We start from the raw sequence: 23,729 nt of genomic DNA, 5'->3' as shown, positions 1-23,729 counted from the left end.
CTGGATGTGCTAGGACTGCAGAGTTTAGGTCTGATCCATTGGTCAGACTAATAACCGTCATGGATTGTTGATCTGCTATGGATAGGTTGGTGAAGACAATTCAAGTACTGAGGAATCTTGATTATCAAATTTTGATTATCCAAATTTTGGATTATCGGACCAAGATCGCAAGGTCCTGATGCTTGGCTAATCAGTGTTCTTCGGCATTCGATTATCCAAGCATTCGATTATCTGAAAGAAACACTCCCCGCCCGTGTCGTTCGGATAATCGAGGTTCCTTTGTACACATTGTCAATTTGTTGGTTCCATCACCACCTGCCACAGACTCAGTCCTTGATGGCATGAAACCTCATGAGGCCCAAGCCAATGCTGACGACTCCCAGGGCAACTCCCTCCTGACTGCATACCACTGTACTGCCACCTCAGCTGGAGCGATCCTATCAGAGTCGGGACATACTATGGTTATTGGTGATCATATTTGGGATATTATCTGGAAGGTATGATTCTTTGTAAATGATCATGTCAAGTTCCTCCAATTTTGGCACATACCTCCAGATACTAGTAAGGAGGATCTTGCAGCTTTTGAAAAGCTTTTGAAAAGCTGATACTCAGCAATATTGATATTGTTTGCCTGATGAGATAATTGAAGGTAAAGCACAGGAATTTTCAACGAAGGAACTCCCAATCTTTGTACATCCTCCCTTCTTCTCAATGAAGTCAATGATCTTACAAAACAAAGCATAAGAATCATCCCTCACAAACCTATACAGGAAACATCTCTGCAGGTGGAACATGACATGACTGGATATCCCTGGATCTTGTCTCTGTCCCAGTGCACTACAGCTGACATTGTGGCAGGAATAGTGGAATGATAAAACGCTTTGACAGCCTGAATGTTCTGGTAAAAGTCAAACAGAGACACCAGCAATCAGGAACAACATCAATCTTTTCTAAAGAGTGAAGCTAAATGTCTTTCTGTTATGATGTTAGATCTGTTAGGCTGGATATTACATGTCCCACGCCAGCAGATGGCCACATTATACAGGTTGTGGTGGCTAGCCCCCCCGCTGTTTCCCACCCAACTCCTGAGCTCACCCCTATCATAAAAGAGTGGGCAGGTTGGTGCCAAGTAATTAATGGAGAAAGTGAGGACGGCAGATGCTGGAGATCAGAGCTGAAAATGTGTTGCTGGAAAAGCGCAGCAGGTCAGGCAGCATCCAAGGAGCAGGAGAATCGACGTTTCGGGCATGAGCCCTTCTTCAGGAATGATGAGAGTGTGCCAAGCAGGCTAAGATAAAAGGTAGGGAGGAGGGACTTGGGGGAGGGGCGTTGGAAATGCGATGGGTGGAAGGAGGTTAAGGTGAGGGTGATAGGCCGGAGTGGGGGTGGAGGCGGAGAGGTCAGGAAGAGGATTGCAGGTTAGGAAGGTGATGCTGAGTTCGAGGGTTGGGACTGAGACAAGGTCGGGGGAGGAGAAATGAGGAAACTGGAGAAATCTGAGTTCATCCCTTGTGGTTGGAAATAATTAATGGTCAGTTGAGCTGCCACAACAGAATATGGTTGGCATGTGCAGGTGGGTAAGACTGGGATTCTGTTATTTAAAATAAGTTTATTTACCGTTTCCAATCATTTCCTAATTTTAAACACTATGGTTATGGCAACTCAGAGAGTGCATGTGAGGTTTTAGTATAATATACTTCACATGCAAAATAAGTCTCATTGTATAAAGTAATGTTGTTGTTGTATATTTTGACTTTGAGGTGCTGATGATCCCAACAGTAGAGCTCATCAATACAGGCACATGAAACATATCCAGCGAATGAAGGGACTCCTGCTTTGTACGTTGTAAATGCTTCCAGTTTGATCTGAAATTATTTTGCATTTGAAACATTTGGAATGGTCATGCGATGAAGTATTATAGGATGGATTTTCAATGTACAGTCAAAGATAAGTCTGACTTTGCAGGTCAGACCCATGTGAGAAACTGTCCAATTTTCATTGGTAATGAAGGTCAGTATTGTGAGAGAGTATTTCTCTATTGGTGTTTGTTTGGTAACTTCAATTTTACAGATGGACATAAAGAAAATCTACCTTTTAGATACTTGAAAGACTGAGCAAAAGCCAACATGTAGCAGAGCTAACTGAAAAAAACTGAGTGTCACTATATTTTTGAACAATGATATCTTGTCAAACTCATAGACCAATGCTTTCATCCATACTTACCATAGCCTTTTCTTCAATCCAGATTTTTTACAGAATTATACGAGACATTAGCCCTGGGGAGGAGCTCTTAGTGTTGATGAAGAGTGAAGGCTACTCACAAGAGACAATGGCTCCAGAGATACATGGTGAGTAACTGTCACTGTCATAATCTCCTCAGACTGCAGCCTCAGACAAATCAGTGCAAAGTACATGTCCTAACCAGGTCGAGAGTGTGGTGCTGGAAAAGCACAGCAGGTCAGGCAGCATCCGAGGAGCAGGAGAAGCAATGTTTCAGGCATAAACCCTTCTTCAGGAATCTTATGCCTGAAACGTTAATTCTCCTGCTCCTCCGATGTTGCCTGATCGGCTGTGCTTTTCCAGCAGCACACTCTCAACTCTGATCTCCAACATCTGCAGTTGTCAATTTCTCTTACATGTTCTAATTGGGGCCACACAGAGATTTAATGTTTTCCATTTACTTCAATTCTGGTCAACAAAAGCAATTCATTTGCAAGTACTCGCATTGACCAGATGCAAAACTGCTCCACTGTTTACAAACATCTGCAAAACTGCATTTATTTCACGATCTTGGAACATAGGAAAATGGGCACGTTTGTTTGAATGTAACAACAATTTTTAAGGGAGGTTGGATGGTGTTGATCCATATATGGAGTCATTCTGTTTTCACAATTCAGTGACCAAATAATATATTTTTAGGGTGCCTCAGTGGTTAGCACGCTGCCTCATAGCACCAGGGATCCGGATTCAATTCCAGCCTTGGACAACTGTCTGGGTGGAATCTGCATGTTCTCCTTGTGTCTGTGTGGCTTTCCTCCAGATGCTCCAGTTTACTCCCACAGTCCAAAGGTTTGGTGGATTGGCCATGCTAAATTGTCCATAGTGTTCAGGGATGTGTAGGTTAGGTTATTTTGCCATGGTAGGTGTGGGGTTTAGGAATAGAGTGGAGGGTTGGTTCTGGGTGGGATGCTGTTCGGAGGGTTGGTGTGCATTCAATGAGCCAAACTGCTTGCTTCTGCACTGTAGGGATTTTAATGTAATTTAATAATCTTATAATGCATTCTACTTCACAAGTGATTATCTTCAACTATTCAGTGATGTCAAGAATACCATTTATAAAGATTAAATATTTCCCTAAACTTCCATAGTTCTAACTTTTAAGGGGATATAAATGCATTGTGTTTTCCCTGTTTTCATAAAGTCCAATGTCCAATAAATGCATTGGGTTTTTTGAGAAGGTGACCAAGCATGTAGATGAGGGAGGGCAGTTGACGTGGTATACATGGACTTCAGTAAAGCCTTTGATAAGGTTCCTCATGGTAGGCTGTTGGAGAAAATGCAGAGACATGGAATTGAGGGTGATTTAGCAGTTTGGATTAGAAACTGGCTTTCTGAAAGAAGGCAGGGAGTGGTGGTTAATGGAAAATATTCAGCCTGGAGGCTGGTTACCAGTGGAGTGCCACAAGGATCTGTTTTGGGACCACTGCTGTTTATCATTTTTATAAATGACTTAGACGCAGGCATAGGTGGATGGATTAGTAAATTTGCAGATAACACTAAAGTCGGTGGAGTAGTGAACAGTTTGGAAGAATGTTACAGGTTGCAGGGGAACTTGGATAAACTGCAGAATTGGGCTGAGAGGTGGCAAATGGAGTTCAATGCAGCTAAATGTGAGGTGATGCACTTTGGGAAGAATAACAGGAAGGCAGAGTACTGGGTCAATGAGAAGATTCTTGGTAGTGTGGATGTGCAGAGGGATCTTGGAGTCCATGTGCATAGATCCCTGAAAGTTGCCACACAGGTGGATAGTGCTGTTAAGAAGGCATATGGTATGTTAGGTTTCATTTGTAGAGGGATTGAGTTCCGGAGCCGCAATATCATGCTGCAACTATACAAAACGCTGGTGCGGCCACACTTGGAATATTGTGTACAGTTCTGGTCGCCCCATTACAGGAAGGATGTGGAAGCATTGGAAAAAGTGCAGAGGAGATTTACCAGGATGTTGCCTGGTCTGGAGGGAAGGTCTTATGAGGAAAGGCTGAGAGACTTGGATCTGTTCTCATTGGAAAGAAGAAGGCTAAGGGGGGATTTGATAGAGACATACAAGATGATCAGAGGATTAGATAGGGTAGACAGAGAAAGACTTTATCCTAGGATGATGACATCAGCGTGTATGAGGGGGCATAATTACAAATTGAGGGGTAATAGATTTAAGACAGATTTAAGGCAGGTTCTTTACACAGAGAGTGGTAAGGGCGTGGAATGCCCTACCTGCCAATGTATTCAACTCAGACACATTAGGGAGATTTAAACAATCCTTAGATAATACATTTTGGGATAGTGTAGAGGTCGAGCTGAGAATAGTTCACAGATCAGCGCAACATCGAGGGCCGAAGGGCCTGTTCTGTGCTGTATTGTTCTATATTCTTAACCTCGTATCAAATGCTTGTTAAAAAGTATTTTGAGAGAAGAATCATGCCCCTTAATCATAGAATCCTTACAGTGTGGAAACAGGCCATTCAGCTCAGCAAATCCATACTGGCCCTCTGAAGAGTAACCCACTCAGTCCCACTCTCCTATTACTCTACATTTACCCCTGACTAATGCACCTAACCCACACATCCCTGAACACTAATAGCAATTTAAAATGGCCAATTCACCAAAACTGCCCATCTTTGGATTACGGGAGGAAACTGGAGCACCTGGAGGAAAACCATGTAGACACAAGGAAAATATGCAAACTGCACACAGACAGTCGCCCAAGGTTGGAAACAAACCTGGGTCCCTGGCACTGGGAGGCAGTAGTGCTAACCACTGAGCCACCATGCCACCCTAATGGAACCAAGCTGCTCAGTGAGCTAAAATGAAGAGATTTTAATTTACTTGTGTGGAGCAATCTACTTGTTGACAGGAAGAGGAGACTCTTACACATTTTGCTACTGTCAGAATTGAAATAAAATTAATTATCCATTCTGACTCTGATTCAAAGTCAATGGTATCTAAGCGGGGGGTTGGGGGGTGCGGGGAGTAAAACTCCCAATCCCTTGACTCAACTGTGGCAGAACATCTTGTCCCCTGAATAGCATGGTCTTGGTTGTGTGGAAATAGAGCAGTGCTCATGTCAGTAGTGGCTTTTTTTTCCTTTGTTCTTCGAGTGGCCAGTACTGCATGTCCCTTTTGATGTAGCATGTGGTTGGATTCAAATATTACTCTTGTGCCTGAAGTTGCATTTTAAATACTCTGTACAACTGTGATGAAAACAGAAGATTAATTATCCAGTATTTGGCAGTTTGCATGTATTGCTGACACAATACACTCAGTTGGTCTATGCTCTTCTTCATAAGAACCATTCTTGGAGATATTAAAGGCCATGAGCCATTGATCTTGTCAGTGACTGCTTGTTTGTAAGTAGCTGTGTAATAAATTGACTTCCTTCCCTTTGTAACCATATGAAGTCACTGTTTTCTTGGTAGATGTGCTTTTTTCGAAGTAAGTCAAATTAATTTCTCATTGTGTTAGAAAATGTCTTTGGAACTGCACTTTGAAAGAAAAGCAGTTTAATTGTGAAAGATCAACAAAAAAAACTTTTGCAATAAAAGACACTTAATATAACTGTGTACAGAAAATTGAAACACCAAATCTGCTTATAATCATGTCTTGGCAAAAAGATACAAGCAATTTTTTTTCAGAAAAGAGGGTTGGGTGGCATAGTTTGCTCAGACATTACTCTGAATAATTGGCTCGCTTCTCCAGGGAGCTGCTTGAATCTGAAGCAGGGAAAGCCAATGAAGGTTTTCTCTGTTGATGAAATCCAAAAATGTAGTTCTGGCATCAGGCATAAGTTTCAAGCAGAAAGCTTACTATCGGAATGGCCTGAATTATGTTTCATGCTAATTTAAAGTAACACTGCCAACTCTAGATGAAAGTGTTCTGAGGAAAAGTGAAAGAAATGTACAAAAAATCCACCTCTGATAGCATGTGATAAATTTATATGAGATTCATGGTTGAATAGGATTGGAAGGAAGACAGAAGATACAGCAAGCCTTCAATAATATCATTGGTCCTCCAGGACATTTAAATGCACTTACCAGACCCGGGTGCTCTTTGATGTGGTTACTGGCCCCATTGACCATTTCAGTACTTATTCCTGGTCAGTACATAACTACCTTATGCTGTATTTAGTTGCTCGTCATTTTGTTTAAGTTATGTCCATCCTTCACAAAGGGGCCAGTTGAAACATGTTAACATTGCTTCTCACATGCCAAAAAACCCACCTCAAATACTTATAATGAATAGAAAAATACATTGGTTCATTTTATACAGGATGCATTTTTGGATTATTAAAAAATAAGCTTATAAAGTAAAAACACAATACAACTCATCATTTTTATTGGTGACTTTGGAGTGTGAATGTGAACTGCCAGAGTTGCTTTCAGGAATAACCTGAACTTCGATTAGATTTCAAGAGGAGTGGGAAGGTTACATAAACCATGAATTGTGTATGACTGAGATTCATTATCATTCATTGGCTATCTGTAATTGATTATTTACTAATAGCCTTATAAAAACTGCATCATGTGGTCTCATTAATTGAGAGGAATGATTAACTCTCCTGCTTGCGAAATGGACTTTACCACATCCCATACTGATAATAATTAATTGAAGTTATTAAGTCTTAAAGTTCAGATGAACATAGTTTCAAGTTTATAAGATGGTGTTTCAATGTTTCAGAGGAGCGTGAATATCGGTGTGTTGAGTGCAATAAGCTCTTTGAATGCAAAGCAGAGCTGATAGATCACCAGAAGTTTACCTGCAACAATTCCTCCACCACATTCTCTATGGTAAATGAAGACTTCAAACCGAAGTTGAATGGTGAAGATGAGCTTCACGAGTGTAAAGAGTGTGACGGTGTATACCCAGATGCTCAAAGGTGAGTGCAGCAATTCAAGCTAATTCTTTGAGTACTGGATTACCTTTGGTACAGTAATTGAACGTACGATTCCTCTGGCCACCTACAAACATTTGGGAAAATATAGTTTCTGAAGGATGAACCCCGTGACTCAGCCCCTCTCTATCAACAAATGTTGACTCCTCAATGTTTGACAGAAAAGTTTACGTCATTCTATTTTCTAGCACGAACCGTTTGTGAAAAGTTCAGGAAAAAACATCTTTGTATTTTCTCCCTGAAAGCAGGATCTGTACCCTTAGAGTTGTTCCCTATTCGGAGGGAATGTGTGTCTGATAAACAGGATGAAGGTGCAGCATAATGATGGGAGTTCAGAAATTACATTGCCAGGGACAGTTTTATCGTGTCCATGAACAGCTATAGTATTCAAAAATATTTTGCTATTTTATTGATTTAAACATTATTTTAAATCATAGAACATATAACATAGAACAATACAGCACAGAACAGGCCCTTCAGCCCTCGATGTTGTGCCGACCTGTGAACTAATCTAAGCCCTTCCCCCTACACTATCCCATCATCATCCATACGCTTAGCCAAGGATTGTTTAAATCTCTCTAATGTTACTGAGCTAATTACATTAGCAGGCAGGGCATTCCACACCCTTACCACTCTCTGAGTAAAGAACCTCCTCTAACATCTGTCTTAAATCTATCACCCTTCAATTTGTAGCTATGCTCCCTCGTACAAGCCAACGTCATCTTCCTCATAAAAAGACTTTCACTTTCCACCCTATCTAATCCTCTGATCATCTTGTATGTCTCTATCAAATCCCCTCTTAGCCACCTTCTTTCCAATGAGAACAGACCCAAATCTCTCAGCCTTTCCTCATAAGACCTTCCCTCCAGAGCAGGCAACATCCTGGTAAATCTCCTCTGCACCTTTTAAAGTATATTCTGTGTTGCCAATAAAATGTATGAAATCTATATTTAGATGGCAAACTCAGTGGTGTTGATTACTAGACATAAATAAAGAGGGCTTTAAAGTTACAAACACTTCTAGAGCACCAGAGTCAAAACAATCCACTTTCAGTACTGCCTAGAATCCTTGAGTTAAAGAATGTAAAACAAGCTGGTTTACTTTTCAACTTGTCAATCAGCAGCCTGGGTAGGACTAAGATGTCTGCACTGCTGAAGACAGCATGCAGGTGGGGCCAATCACAAGGACACAATTGACTGGAAGCTCAGTAACTACTTGGGTTTGAATATAAACTTTAATAATTGTGTAAACACAGTTCATCAGTAAAATAAGGCAAGAAACATAGAAAGTCAGAGAATTATGGAAACATAGCAGCTATGAGCATCTCTGGAAGCATTCCAAGAAGCTGCTCACTTGTGTCTGACAGAATAAGGGACAGTATCCCTTGAGTAACTTACTGTGCCCCACACCCCAGTCAAAGACCCTGAGACTCGTTGTCTCAACTTTCCAAACTTCTGCTCAAAACTGTGAAGAAAATGAAAGTTGGAGTGATTACCTGTGCTCACACAGATTGCTAATCAACTAAAGTTTGAAGATATAAAAACAGAAAAATGCTGAAGAAACTCAGCAGGTTTGATTCTATTGAGAAAAAATAGAATTCATATTTCAGTTCAGAAGACTGAGGAAGAGTCATACCGGACTTGAAACATTAAGTGTTTCTCTCTCCACAGATGCTGCCAAATCTGCTGAATGTTTTGAGCGTTTTCTGCTTTTATTTCAGATCTCCAGCATCTGCAGAATTTTGCTTTGATCAAAGTCTACAGATATTTAATCCCACATGGTCTTTGATTATTATGTCAGAGCAAGTACACATTAAAACAAAATTTTTAAAAAACTTAAATTATCAGGAATGTGCTAAATTGCCAGAGCCTTCTTAGTTATTTCAAATCTTTTGTGGGATGCAATTTGGTGCCTACTCCTTTTATCCCTGAGGAGGTGGAAGTTGTAGTGATTATAATGAGGTCAGTCAGGTGGACGTCATAGAATGTGAGTTCTCTGATTGAGGCTGTTAATCTGGTTTGTCCAATAAGGGAGTCCTTGCTGTCAGATGTAAACAACAGTGTCAAAGATTCTGTTCATTCTGAGAGCTGGCTCTGAGGAAGCTGGATTGGTGACAAGGACTTTCCCCGTGTGAATAAAGGGGGACTTGGTGATGGGATACTGGCCACTGTGGAGCTATTTCAGCGGCGATGAGAGTAGAGCACAGTCCTGAAGAAATTTGCTGTCAACATTTGTCTTTCAGTTGGGAAAGCATTTCTGACATCACGCTGTTATTTGAGAAGCTTGAATTATTCAATACTGCTTTCTAAGACTGACCCCAGTATGTTTTCCAGGCAAATAATGTTTGGGCATATGAAAAGCAACAGATAATTCTCCTGACAGCTTGTGGACCCACAATTTTTTATTTTATTAAGAGTCTAACATTTTCTGAGGCACCAGTTACTGAAACCTTTCAGTAGTTGATGGATTTAGTTAAGAAACCAAACCTCAAACCTCCTCAAAATCTAAGATGCTATCAGTTTTACTTGGCAATTCAAGAACCATAGGAATCCGTATTGGGATTTTTGACAAAGTTAAGATGGCTGGCACAGGCATGTAACTTTGGTTTAATCTTTAGTGAGACGTTGAGAGAGCATTTGGAATCTGTGATTAATGATGTAATAACATAAAAGCACCTACTAGCTAGACTTAAAACAGGCACTACAGCTGGCCTTATCATTGGAAAATCTGGCATGTGGAGCATATGAGTTGCAGGGTATTCTGATTGAAGTGGACACCCTTGCCAGTCCGACCAAGCCTGGGGAACTGCACTTGTGTAAAGGCAATTGCATCGCCTCACTCAGGACAAATGATGAACAGAGGGATTCCAGCTCAGCCCACAACAAAACCCCAAAACAAAGCTCAGCCTCAGCCAAATGTTGAACATTTTCTTCAGGATCTGGGCCGGCAAGCCATTGTAGTTGCTGCCAGTACGCAAACTGCCGTTAATTAATCGTCTTTGTTACGAATACTACGAGCATTCAGGTAAAGTGCCTTAATGCTAACTTTCCATTGGGCCATCTATGAGCTATTACTACCCTGATGCTGTACGGAAGGCATTGCATGTCAATCTCAGACTTAATTATGCTGTTCCAAAAAATATGTACAATAGTCCCATTAAACAAACTCCTTAAACACAGAGCAAAAATGAACCAAAGGCTTACGGGTCAGAGTTACAAGGGCGGAAGGAGAGATAATCTAGCAGCCTGTTTTCACACAGCCCACTGCTGCATTGACTCAAACAAGATTTCAGCTTTCAGGACTGACCACTCCCCCTTCATCATACAGGTTACTTCGAAAGCATGAAATGTGTGGCCTAAATTCTCCTCGGTTTACTTATAAACAATTTGGCCTCCCAATATCCTTTTCATCGCTGTACCATCCCAGCCAGTTTGGAGCCTGGACTGTTCATGACCCCTCTGAAAAAAGTCAAGGGCACAGTATCCTTGAGAAAAGGAACAGCTTTTGGAAAAAACTAGCTTTGTGACAATTCGTCAAACACAGGCACAACAACAGAAAAAAAAGTGTGCATCTTTTGCAATACACAGGGTCCTGGAAGTGTTGGTCACAGATAACAAGCCATCATTTACCAGCAGGGAATTTAAGCATTTCCTAAAGTTGAATGATATTCAGCATATAAGGACAGCTGCATTCCATCCATTATCCAATGGTCTGGCAGAAAGAGCAGTGCAAACTTTGAAGGCAGGCTTAAAAAAACAGCCTTCTGCTTCACTAGATATCAAACTGTCCCAGTTCCTATTTGATTATGGGACCATCTCTTATGTAACTGCAGGGATAGCACCAGCAAAGTTGCTAATGGGGAGAAAACTCCACAACAGTTAACTCTGATCTTTCCAGACCAGGGGAGGAAGGGTGAAAAGGCATCAGGAACGCCAATGCTGGACACAAGACTCCTCTAACTGAGAGAGACAAAGTTTAGTGTAGGAACCATGGGAATGGCCCTGCATGTGTAAGAGGCATGGTCAATGTGAGGTCAGGTCCAGTGATGTATAAAGTTCAGGTTGGTAGACCTTGTTAAAGCTGCAAACTCACAAACCATGTAGGCGCAAGATCTACCCGACTCCTCGGCAGCCTGAGGGGGCAAATTAATTGGCTTATCAAATTATAAGGAACTGAAAGAGAGTAAAGAGGGAAGAAGGATGAAGTCCTGGGAAAATAGATTCAATGTAGTTGTTGAAGGATTCTCCTGCTCCATCAAACATTGAAGATATCTCAAAATCTGAAATGGACAAGGTGGATGTTACTGCCTCGATGCCTTTGCCACATGAACAAAGGAATGAATTTCTTCCGAGACGCTCTGTGTGCAAGAGGCGAGCTCCTGTGTGTTACACGCCGTGTATTAGACGGCAGAGTCGGAAGAACCTGACCTGGTGCTAAAACACCCCAGGAGGAGCTATAGAAAACACAACCGGCCTATATCCTCAGACTCAGAGGGAGAGGGATCTAGTGATTGAAATGAGGTCAGCCCGGTGGACCTCATAGAATATGAGGTCCCTAATTGGGGCTGTTAATCTGGCTCAATCAGGAAGCCCTAGCTGACAGATATAAACAGGATTGTCAGAGGTTCTGTTCACTCTGGGAGCTGGCTCTGAGGAAGCGTGATGAAAATAGACTGGAAGCAGAGCCTAGCGGGGAAGACAGTAGAGCAAAAATGGCAGGAGTTTGTGGGTATAATTGAGGACACTGTACAGAGGTTCATCCCCAAGAAAAGAATGATTAACCGGGGAGGGATTAGACAACCCTGGCTGACAAAGGAAGTCAGGAAATGTATTAAAGAAAAAGAGAGATCCTATAAAGTGGCCAAGAGCAGTGGGAAATCAGAAGATTGGGAAGGCTACAAAAACAAATGGAGGATAACAAAAAGAGAAATAAGGAAGGAGAGGATCAAATATGAAGGTAGGCTAGCCAGTAATATTAGAAATGATAGTAAAAGTTTATTTCAATACTTAAGAAACAAACGACAGGCAAAAGTAGAAATTGGGCCACTTCAAACTGATGCTGGAAGCCTAGTGATGGGAGATAAGGAAATAGCTGGAGAACTTAATAAGTGCTTTGCTTCAGTCTTCACATGAGTAATATCCCAACAATTAAAGGGAGTCAGGGGGCTGAGTTGAGTATTGGGGTTGCCATTACAAAAGAGATAGTGCTAGAAAAGCTAAAAGGTCTTAAAATTGATTAATCTCCTGGCCCTGATGGGCTACATCCTAGAGTTCTGAGGAACGTGGCTGAGGAAATAGCGGAGGAGTTGGTTGAGATCTTTCAAAAGTCACTGGAGTCAGGGAAAGTCCCGGATGATTGGACGATCTCTGTTGTAAACCCATTGTTCAAGAAAGGATCAAGACAAAAGATGGAAAATTATAGACCAATTAGCCTAACCTCGGTTGTTGGTAAAATTCTAGAATCCATCATTAAGGATGAGGTTTCTAAATTCTTGGAAAAGCAGGGTCGGATTAGAACAAGTCAACATGGATTAAGTAAGGGGAGGTCATGCCTGACAAACCTGTTGGAATTATTTGAATAGGTGACAGTTAGGTTAGACCCAGTGGATGTGGTCTATCTAGACTTCCAAAAGGCCTTTGATAAGGTGCCACAGGGGAGGCTGCTGAGTAAGGTGAGGGCCCATGATGTTCGAGGTGAGCTACTGGTCTGGATTGAGGATTGGCTGTCTGACAGAAGGCAGAGAGTTTGGATAAAGGGTTCTTTTTCGGAATGGCAGCCGGTGACAAGTGGTGTCTCGCAGGGTTCAGTGTTGGGGCCGCAGCTGTTCACATTATATATTAATGATCTGGATGAAGGGACTGGGGACATTCTAGCAAAGTTTGCCGATGATACGAAGTTAGGTGGACAGGCAGGTAGTACTGAGGAAGTGGGGAGGCTGCAGAAGGAGCTAGAGAGTTTGGGAGAGTGGTCCAGGAAATGGCTGATGGAATTCAATGTGAGCAAATGCGAGGTCTTGGACTTTGGAAAAAAGAATACAAGCATGGACTACTTTCTAAACAGTGAGAAAATGCATAAAGCCAAAGTACAAAGGGATCTGGGAGTGCTAGTCGAGGATTCTCTAAAGGTCAACATGCAGGTTGAGTCCGTGAATAAGAAAGTGAATGCAATGTTGTCATTTATCTCAAGAGGGTTGGAATATAAAAGCACTGTTGTGCTACTGAGACTTTATAAAGCTCTGGTTAGGCCCCATTTGGAGTACTGTGTCCAGTTTTGGTCTCCACACCTCAGGAAGAACATACTGGCACTGGAGCATGTCCAGCGGAGATTCACACGGATGATCCCTGGAATGGTAGGTCTAACATACGAGGAACGGCTGAGGATCCTGGGATTGTATTCATTGGAGTTTAGAAGATTAAGGGGAGATCTAATAGAAACTTACAAGATAATACATGGCTTGGAAAGGGTGGACGCTAGGAAATTGTTTCCGTTAGGCGAGGAGACTAGGACACGTGGACACAGCCTTAGAATTAGAGGGGGTAAATTCAGAACAGAAATGTGGAGACATTTCTTCAGCCAGAGAGTGGTGGGCCTGTGGAATTCATTGCCACGGAGTGCAGTGGAGGCCGGGACGCTAAATGTCTTCAAGGCAGAGATTGATAAATTCTTGATGTCACAAGGAATTAAGGGCTACGGGGAGAATGTGGGTAAATGGAGTTGAAATGCCCATCAGCCATGGTTGAATGGCGGAGTGGACTCAATCGGCCCAATGGCCTTACTTCCGCTCCTATGTCTTATGGTCTTATGGTTTTAAGCTGGATCAGTGACAAGGACTCTCCCTGTGTAAATAAAGGGGGACTTGGTTATAGGATACTGGCCTCTGTAGAGCTATTACAGTGGTAATCTGCTTTCTTGAACTGCATCAGTCCATATTGTATGTAGTTCCTGCGAGTAGATGTGGAAGATGTGTTGGGTAGACTAGAGGTTATTAAGGTGGACAAATCCCCAGGACTGGATGGGATCTATCCCAGGTTGCTGAGAGAGGTAAGAGTGGAAATAGCTGGGGCCCTGACAGATATCTTTGTGGCATTCTTAAACAGAGTTGAGGTGCTGGAGGATTGGAGGATTGCTCATGTAGTCCCCCTGTACAAGAAGGATGGCAGGGATATTCTGGGTGACTACAGATCAGTGAGCCTGATGTCAGTGGTGGAAAAGTTGCTAGAGAAGGTACTGAGGGATAAAATCTATTTATATTTGAAAAAGAATGGGCTTATCAGTGATAGGCAACATGGTTTTGTGTGGGGGAGATCATGCCTTACCAACTTAATAGAGTTCTTTGAGGAAGTGACCAAGTTGATAGATGAAGAAAGGGCTGCAGATGTCATATGAATGGACTTTAGTAAGGTGTTTGATAAGGTTCCCCATGGTAGCTGAATGGAGAAAGTGAAGTCATATTGTGTGCAGAATATTCTAGCTAGGTGGATAAAGAACTGGTTGAGCAATAGGAGACAGAGAGTAGTAGTTAAAGGGAGTTTCTTGAAATGGAGAAAGGTGAGCAGTGGTGTTCCGCAGGGGTCAGTGTTGGGGCCACTGTTGTTTGTGATATACATAAATGATCTGGAACAGGTTACTGTTGATATGATCAGCAAGTTTACGATGACACGACGATTGGTGGAGTAGCAGAAAGCATAAGGGACTGTCAGAGAATACAGGAAAATATAGATAGACTGGAGAGTTGGGCAGAGAAGTGGCAGATGGAGTTCAATCCAGACAAATGTGAGGTAATGCATTTTGGGAAGTCTAATTCTACAGCGAATTATATAGTAATGGAAGAGCCTTGGGAAAAGTTGATGAGCAGAGAGATCTGGGAGTTCAGGTCCATTGTACCCTGAAGTTTGCTGCACAGACAGATAGAGTGGTCAAGAAGGCACGTGGTATGCTTGTCTTCATTGGATGGTGTATTGAGTATAAGAGCTGGCAGGTCATGTTAAAATCATACAAGACATTGATTTGGCCGCATTTCAAATGCTGTGTACAGTTCTGGGTGCCACATTACCAAAAGGATGTGGATGCTTTGGAGAGGGTGCAGAGAAGGTTTACGAGGATGTTGCCTGGTATGGAAGGTGCTAGCTATGAAGAGAGGTTGAGTAGGTTAGGTTTATTTTCATTAGAAAAAAGGAAATTGAGGGGAGCCCTGATTGAGGTTTACAAAATCATGAAGGGTATAAAAAGGGTGGATAGAGACAAGCTTTTTCCCAGGGTGAAGGATTCAATAACGAGAGGTCATGCTTTCAAAATGAGAGGTGGAAACTTTAAAGGGGATACACGCAGTAAGTACTTCACACAGAGGGTGGTGGGCGTTTGGAACGCGTTGCCAGCAGAGGTGGTAGAGACAGGCACGGTAGATTCATTTAAGATACATCTGGACAGATGCATGAGTAGTGGGGGAGCAGAGGGATACAGATGCTTAGGAATTGGGCAACAGGTTTAGACAGTGCATTTGGATTGGCTCAGGCTTGGAGGGCCGAAGAGCCTGTTCCTGGGCTGTAAATTTTCTTTGTTCTTTGAATAAGTCACAGGCCAGAGCAATAGATGAGGGCAAGATGAAGTCTGTTTTGAAACCCTCCACAATAGAATAACTTGCTTCAATCATTGCACTCTCTAACTTCTCAATTGGTGATATAATGGAGGCTGTGAGGGTCCATTGGACAATTTAAAGGTAAAGAATTGAGAGTCTGCTTTTAACCATTTAATTTTTGGGGAGATTTTTTGAAAGCTCTGCTCAACACAATTTGACCACCACTTGAGTACTGTATGAAGACTAGTTGCTGCATTAGAGGCAAGTTGCGATTATGCCAAAAAAGAGATTAGAAAGTCAATCATACCCTGTAATATTATCTCTGTTCCTTCCTCCGTCGATGCTGCCAGATCTGCTCAATATTTCCAACACCTTTACAGTTTAATTTAGACGAGTATTGAAATTTCAGCATTGTAGAAAGGTTGAAAGACTGTGGTTATTTCCTGTGAAGAGTGCAGGCTGAAGGGATGAATTAATTGATCCTTATCAAATTGTAAGGAACTGAAAGAGAGTAAAGAGGGAAGAAGGATGGAGTCCTGGGAAAATAGATTCAATGTAGTTGTTTGAAAGATTAGAACATAGAACATAGAACATTACAGCGCAGTAAAGGCCCTTCGGCCCTCGATGTTGCGCCGACCTGTGAAAATAATCTGATGCCCATCTAATCTACACCATTCCATTATGATCTGTATGTAGATCCAATGCCCATTTAAATGCCCTTAATTTCAGCAAGTTTATACTGTTGCAGGTAGGCCATTCCACACCCCTACAACTCTGAGTAAAGAAACTACCCCTAATATCTGTCCTAATATCGGCATGGTGGCACAGTGGTTAGCACTGCTGCCTCACAGCGCCAGGGACCCGAGTTCAATTCCCGACTCAGGCGACTGACTTTGTGGAGTTTGCACATTCTCCCCGTGTCTGTGTGGGTATCCTCTGGGTGCTCCGGTTTCCTCCCACAGTCCAAAGATGTGCAGGTTAGGTGAATTGGCCATGCTAAATTGCCCATAGTGTTAGGTAAAGGGGTAAATGTAGGGGAATGGGTGGGTTACGCTTCGGTGGGTCGGTGTGGACATGTTGGGCCGAAGGGCCCATTTCAACACTGTAAGTAATCTAATCTAAATCTATCACCCCTCAATTTAAGCTATGTCCCCTTGTGTTAGCCTTCAACATCTGAGGAAAAGAGCTTTCACTGTCCACCCTATCTAACCCTCTGATTAGCTTATACGTGTCGATTAAGTCACCTCTCAACCTTCTTCTCTCCAACGAAAACAGCCTTTCCTCGTAAGACCTTCCCTCCACACCAGGCATCATCTTAGTAAATCTCCTCTGAAGCCTTTCCACATCCTTCCAATAATGTGGTGACCAGAACTGCACACAATTCTCCAGGTGCGCCTTGCCAGTGTCTTGTATAACTGAAACATGACCTCGTGGCTCCAAAACTCAATCCGCTACCAATAACTACCAACGCACTGTGTGTCTTCTTAACAATCCTATCAACCTGGGTGGCAACTTTCAGGGATTTATGCACCGAGACACCGAGATCCCGAGATCCCTCTGTTCATCTACACTGCCAAGAATTTTACCATTAGCCCAGTACTCCGCATTCATGTTATTTCTTCCAAAGTGAACTACCTCACACTTTTCCACATTAAAGTCCAATTGCTACTTCTCTGCCCAGCTCTGCATCTTATCCATGTCCCTCTGTAACCCACAACATCCTTCAGCACAACTCTGACTACCTTGGTGTCATCCATAAATTTACTAACCCATCTGTATGCCCACATCCAGATCATTTATAAAAATGACAAACAGTAGTGGCCCCAAAACAGATCCTTGCGGCTCACCGCTAGGAACTGAGCTCCAGGATGAACATTTCTCATTAACCACCACCCTCTTTCTTCTTTCAACTACTCAATTTCTGATCCAAATCGCTAAATCACCTTCAATCCTGAAACTCTGTATTTTCTGCAATAGCTTACCGTGTGGAACCTTATCAAGCACCTTACTGAAGTCCATATACACCGCTTTACCTTCATTCACCTGTTTTGTCGCATTCTGAAAAAACTCAATAAGGTTAGTTAGGCACAACCTATCTTTCACAAAACCGTATTGACTATCTCTAATCAAATTATTCCTTTACAGATGATTATAGATCCTATCTCATAACCTTTTCCAACACCTTACCCACAACTGAAGTAAGGCTCATGGACCTATAATTACTAGGTTTGTCTCGACTCCCCTTCTTAAACACAGGAACAACATTTGCTACCTTCAAACTTTTGGCACTATCCCTGTAGGCAATGATGACATTAAGATCGAAGCCAAAGGCTCTGAAATCTCCTCCCTGGCTACTCAAAGATTCCAAGGATAAATCCCATCTGGCCCAATGGTCTTATCTATTTTCAGATCTTCCAAAATTGTTAAAATCTCCTCGTTGTCAACCGCAATCCCATCTAATTTAGTAACCTTTATCTCCATAATCTCACTAACATTGTCCTTTTCCAATGTGAATACTGACGAAAAGTATTCATTAAGCACTTCCCCTATGTCCTCAGCTTCCACACACAACTTTCCACTCCTACCTTTGATTAGCCCTAATCTTACTCTAGTCATTCTTTTATTCCTGATATACCTATAGAAGGCCTTAGGGTTTTCCTTGATCTTATCTGCCAACAACTTCTCATGTCCCCTCCTGGCACTTCTTAGCCCTCTCTTTAGATCTTTTCTGGCTAACCTATAACTCTCCAGGCCCCCTAACTGAGCCTTCACGCCTCATCCTAACCTAAGCCCTCTTCTTCCCCTTGACAAGGGCCTCAACCTCTTTAGTAAACCATGGCTCCCTCTCTAGACAACTACCTCCCTGCCTGAGAGCAGTAGCTGTTCCTTGAATAAGCTCCACAATATTGGGGAAGTTAAAGACCCCCATAACAGCTACTGTAACTCTCGATCCTGTCAAGAATCATCTTTGCTATCCTTTCCTGCACGTGCTTGGAACAATTTGGAGGCCTATAGAAAACTCCCAAAAGAGTGACCTCTCCTTTCCTGTTTCTAACCTCAGCCCAAACTATCTCAATGGATGAGTCCTCAAACATTCTCTCAGCTGCTGCAATACCATCCTTGATTAACAATGCCACACTCTCAATCTTTTACCATCTTCTCTGTTCTTACTGAAACATCTAAATCCCGGAATCTGCAACAACCATTCCTGTCCCTCCTCTAGCCATGTCTCTGAAATGGCCACAACATCAAAATCCCAGGTAACAACCCAAGCTGCAAGTTCACCCACTTTATTTCGGATGCTCCTGGCATTGAAGTAGACACATTTCAAACCAACACCCTGATTGCCAGTGCCCTCTCATGACCTTGTAAACCTATATCTGACCTCACTAGATTCAACCTCCTTTACATTGGAACTACGATTCACGCTCCCAACCCCCTGCTGCATTCGTTTGAAGGAGGAGATGACAAGACAGTTTTTAACCTCATCACGTTAAAAAAAAACTACTTGAATGACTACTTGACGAGCCATGACCTGCAACCTAATGGATTAATGCAGAAAGTTGGTATTATGCTGGGTTGTTCCTTCTTTCCCAGTCCAAACATGATGAGCTGAGTGGCCTCCTTCATTGACAGACATGTTTGATAATTCTATAATACCTGTGCCTCATTTTACTCTGAGAAAGGTGTTGAGATAAAAGCCTTTTGCTCATTCACATGCTGGTACTCAGTGCAGAAATGCCAGTCAGTTGTAATACGTGCCTCTGCTACAGAGAAATTGGTTAATGAGCTGTCTACTTCTGATTCTACAGCTTGGACAGACACCTGCTGACTCACACAGAGGAGCGAGAATATAAGTGTGACCAGTGCCCAAAAGCCTTCAATTGGAAATCAAATCTTATTCGACACCAAATGTCACACGACAGCGGCAAGCACTACGAGTGTGAAAACTGCGCCAAGGTATGGTGACGGGTTTCACTTGCTTTACTTTTCTCACTGGTACCAGGTTGGGGTAAAAAAGTATGAGAAGTTCACAAAGAATGCCAAGTTCTGATAGAAAGAAGGAATGTAATTGTGGCAAGATTATGTTCCAGACAGAATTGGATTCCAAATATGAATTTGATATTTTGGTATCCATTTACAATCTTAAAATGTTTGCAAAAACATTAAAAATAGCTTTAAAAGTAAAACAATTTTACTATCTAAAAATGAAGTGTTTTTTTCAGTGACTTCAGCATCCAAAGAAAATTGTGAAATAGTGTAAATTGGGTAATATCAAATTATCAGGCTCTTTCAAATCACTTGTATTTTTATTTCTCTTAAAGGAAACAGAGGAATGTAAAATTGGTTGCTTTCACCTGGTTTATATTGTCATAGACGATCAAAATGTTCTGACAAATTTAAATGCTGTAAGATCTGTGTTAGAAATCCTTCAATTTATGCCGAAGTATATGTTAACTTGTAGATATTTTAAAAATAAAATCCTGACCTTAATTTAGTGGGCTACTATAGAATGAAATCATATAGAAAATTCTGCTAAACCAGTAGGGGGCAATGCACATAGTCACAACCCTACAGGTTGTGACTTTACCTACTGGCAGTGTGTGTTCAACCCTCATATTAAGGTAGATTAGATATTGCAGTCAATCTTTTCTATTATACATTTAAATGTATGTTTACTAATTATATTAAATTTTACACTTTAAAATTAACTTCATTTTGGTGTATTTGCAGATCAGCACATAAAGTGCAAACTGATATAAATATATAAATGACCATTGTTAAACTATGGATTCCTGGTCCCATACATTGTGCTATGATCGCTACAGCAAAACTGTAAATCAAAATAACCCATTTTACTGAAGGATCCACAAATGAAGAAATTGCCAAAAAATTTGTGTTTGTAAATTTTACTTTAACATGAATCAGAAGTACAGTAAATTAAAATAAATTAACAAACAATGCTACTTCAAATGCTGTTTGAAAGGGTAATATTCACTTTAAGTAATCAATGACACAAAGATACATCGTATACAATCACAAAAATTCTCTTTGAGGATTAATGGCATTTTATATCTGTGTTGTTCCACCAACTGCTTGTCTTTATTCCCATTGGGAAAGTTAGGAGATCTGTTCAAAATGACTGAGACCTTTGAAACTCAAGAGTGAGATTAATATCAACAAAATACACTTTCATGAACTCTTTTTCCCTTGGCCACAACACTCTTGATAGTGTAGCTGTCCAAAGTTCCTTTTCAACTGACCCACCAGTAACATTTTCGTTCATGGTTTGGCCACTTCAGATAAAACCCCTAGCTGTTTAGCATATCCAATCTGTGCACACATGTTTCCAAATTTTTGACAATTTTCAGTCTGCTCATATATTACCACCAAGGACTCTTGTATCAGAATGTAGATTGCCTTCTACCTCCAGGTCTTTTCACCAGCAACATGACCTTCAGATGTTAACTGACTCCTCGTTGGCATTGCTTCCAGGCCAAGTCAACAGATCATATGGTTAAATACTTTTATCCAAGAAAATTACAATTTATGAAAACTTAGGTCTTTGTAAAATATTCTTCAAAGTAATTAGAGATACCTAAGACATTTTAAAGAAATTACAAATGATTCTTCCCGTACTGATTCTGGATCAAACGTTGGCACAGTTGGCAAAGTACCAGATGGCAGAAGGAGAACCTGCGAAGCACAAAATGAAGGTAAAGCCAATTCAAAGTTGGTGTTAAACTAAATTGCTGTATTCAGAAACAGCTCCATGTTAGTATAAAAACCTGAACATTGATGTGCATAAATTAAAGACATTGTTTGCTTCACCTCCCTGCATCAGATTTCTTTACTATTCCCCAGCAGGTTTTTACAGACCCCAGCAATCTGCAGAGACACATTCGCTCACAGCATGTTGGTGCTCGGGCCCACGCCTGTCCAGAATGTGGAAAGACATTCGCTACTTCCTCAGGTCTCAAGCAACACAAGCACATCCACAGCAGTGTCAAGCCATTCATCTGTGAGTTTGCCTGATCATTCTCCTCACCATTAGCCGTGTCACCAGTATTTTCATCAAAAAATACATTGATATCAATAGAGTACAGAGGGTTTGTTTGTGGTCAGTTTATTCAATTCTTTGAATTATTGTTCATGGTAGACCAGGAGCAATAACCCTTCAAGGGAATTATTCTGAGAATAAGCTTTGTGCTACTTCCACAGGTGCCAGCTGATTTTGAACACATTTTGTGCAGATAATAGTGGGATCTTTCTGTCAAGATTCCCAGCTTCTAGGTCTAAAGACTTAGTATAACTTAATTAAGGCTCTTGGAGTGTGTGAGTCTGCAAAACAGAAAATGTCTATGATTTACTCAGACCCACTAATTTGTCAGACTTACTGGAGATAACCACATGAAAAAAAGGTGAGGAGATTCACAGGGTTCTTTTGAGGCTGACGTTTTTACATCTTCATGAGGCAGAATAGGGGCAGCTTTATCCTGTTTGTATCCTTGTTATAGTCGTCTGGAATGAACTGTTTATTTACTCCAGCTAAATGTTGAGAAGACAGGAGCTGTTGAGTATGGTCCCACCACAGACTCCCTGGTCATTGCCTGTCTGTCCTCAGCCAGACATTTCAGACTCTTTGCAGCCTCACATCCTGTTTCATCCCAAACTGAACTTTTGATTCCATATCCTCTTTATCACAAAAGCCATACGTCACCCATCTCCAGCTCACCAAAGCCGATATGTTGCTGAATTTGTCATGAATGATTAAATCTGACACATTTGGTCCAATGCTGTCCTGACTCAGCAGCAGAGGGTGCAGGCATCAACAGTGGGTTAGAATATGGGCTCAAGTGACAAGAGTCAGAGGAATAGAAAGTACAAGGAGAGACTTTTGTCGGGAGTGAAGAATGTCAGAGAGATGGGAAGCTCGGGCTGGAAGAATTTTAAACACAAGCCGACAATTAAAGTTTGTGTCATGGTGATTCTGGCTGGTCTCCCATCTGTTGTTGTCCTTGAACATCAGTTCCTCCAGTTCTCCGCTGAACATAATCCCATTCCAAACCAACCCCTAGTTTATCATCACCCTGACACCAACAGACCACCATGCTGCATCCTTGAGTTTAAATTCCTCTGTTGTCTTCCCTGTTCCTTTGTCCTGGCCCTCCTGCATTACCCTGTATGCCTTGTATTGCCCTAACTCTGGTCACATATGACTGTAATCTCATTTGCCCCTTTTAGCACACTGTTGGCCATGTTCTGTTGCTGTTGTCTCACTCCCTTCCCCAAACCCAACCCCAACCTCTTCCAATTTTCCCTCTGCTTTTCCTTCTTTAATATCTTATTACCTGCATTGTTTGACCAACGTCAAGGTCAAACAATGTGTGTTTGGCTCATGATGTTTTCTTCATCCCTCTCTCAGCGCAATTAGACATTTAGAACATAGAACATAGAAAAGTACAGCACCGAACAGGCCCTTTGGCCCATGATGTTGTGCCGAGGTTTAATCCTAATGTAAAATATAGTAACTTAACCTACGCACCCCTCAACTCATTGCTCTCCATGTGCCTGTCCAGCAGTCGCTTAAATGTCCCCAATGACTTCGCTTCCACCACCATATCTGGCAACGCATTCCATGCATTCACAACTCTCTGCGTAAAGAACCTACCTCTGACGTCTCCACTAAACCTTTCCCCTAATATCTTAAAACTATGACCCTCTCGTACCTGTCAATCTGGAAAAGTCTCTGGATATTGACTCTACCTATTCCACTTATTACCTTGTATACCTCGATCAGGTCTCCTCTCTTCCTCCTTCTCTCCAGAGAGAAAAATCTAAGCTTTTTCAACCTTGCTTCATAAGACAAGCCCTCCAGTCCAGGCAGCATCCTGGTAAACCTTCTTTGCACTTTCTCCAAAGCCTTTGAATCTTTCCTATAGTAGGGCGACCAGAACTGGACACAATATTCCAAGTGTGGTCTCACCA

General features: G+C 41.8%; 1 protein-coding gene across 13 annotated transcripts in view; it reads left to right on the top strand.

Annotated features, from left to right (window-relative positions):
- The window catches only part of mecom (MDS1 and EVI1 complex locus), a 1,146,298-nt gene that overhangs the window by 964,834 nt on the left and 157,735 nt on the right, over nt 1-23,729 (top strand). For 10 of the 13 annotated variants that reach the window (XM_072571879.1, XM_072571876.1, XM_072571872.1 and 7 more), the window contains 4 exons: nt 2,246-2,348; nt 6,952-7,150; nt 19,553-19,700; nt 21,606-21,762. In XM_072571879.1, coding sequence (XP_072427980.1) covers nt 2,246-2,348; nt 6,952-7,150; nt 19,553-19,700; nt 21,606-21,762 — 607 coding nt within the window. The remainder of the gene's footprint in view (nt 1-2,245; nt 2,349-6,951; nt 7,151-19,552; nt 19,701-21,605; nt 21,763-23,729) is intronic. The other 3 variants (XM_072571878.1, XM_072571874.1, XM_072571873.1) reach the window with 1 other exon arrangement.

The sequence above is a fragment of the Chiloscyllium punctatum genome, chromosome 6 (genome assembly GCF_047496795.1).
Source record: "Chiloscyllium punctatum isolate Juve2018m chromosome 6, sChiPun1.3, whole genome shotgun sequence".
In the NCBI taxonomy this organism is placed as follows: Eukaryota; Metazoa; Chordata; class Chondrichthyes; order Orectolobiformes; family Hemiscylliidae; genus Chiloscyllium; species Chiloscyllium punctatum.
Note: the sequence above shows the minus strand (reverse complement) of the source record. Positions and strands in the feature narration are given on the sequence as shown.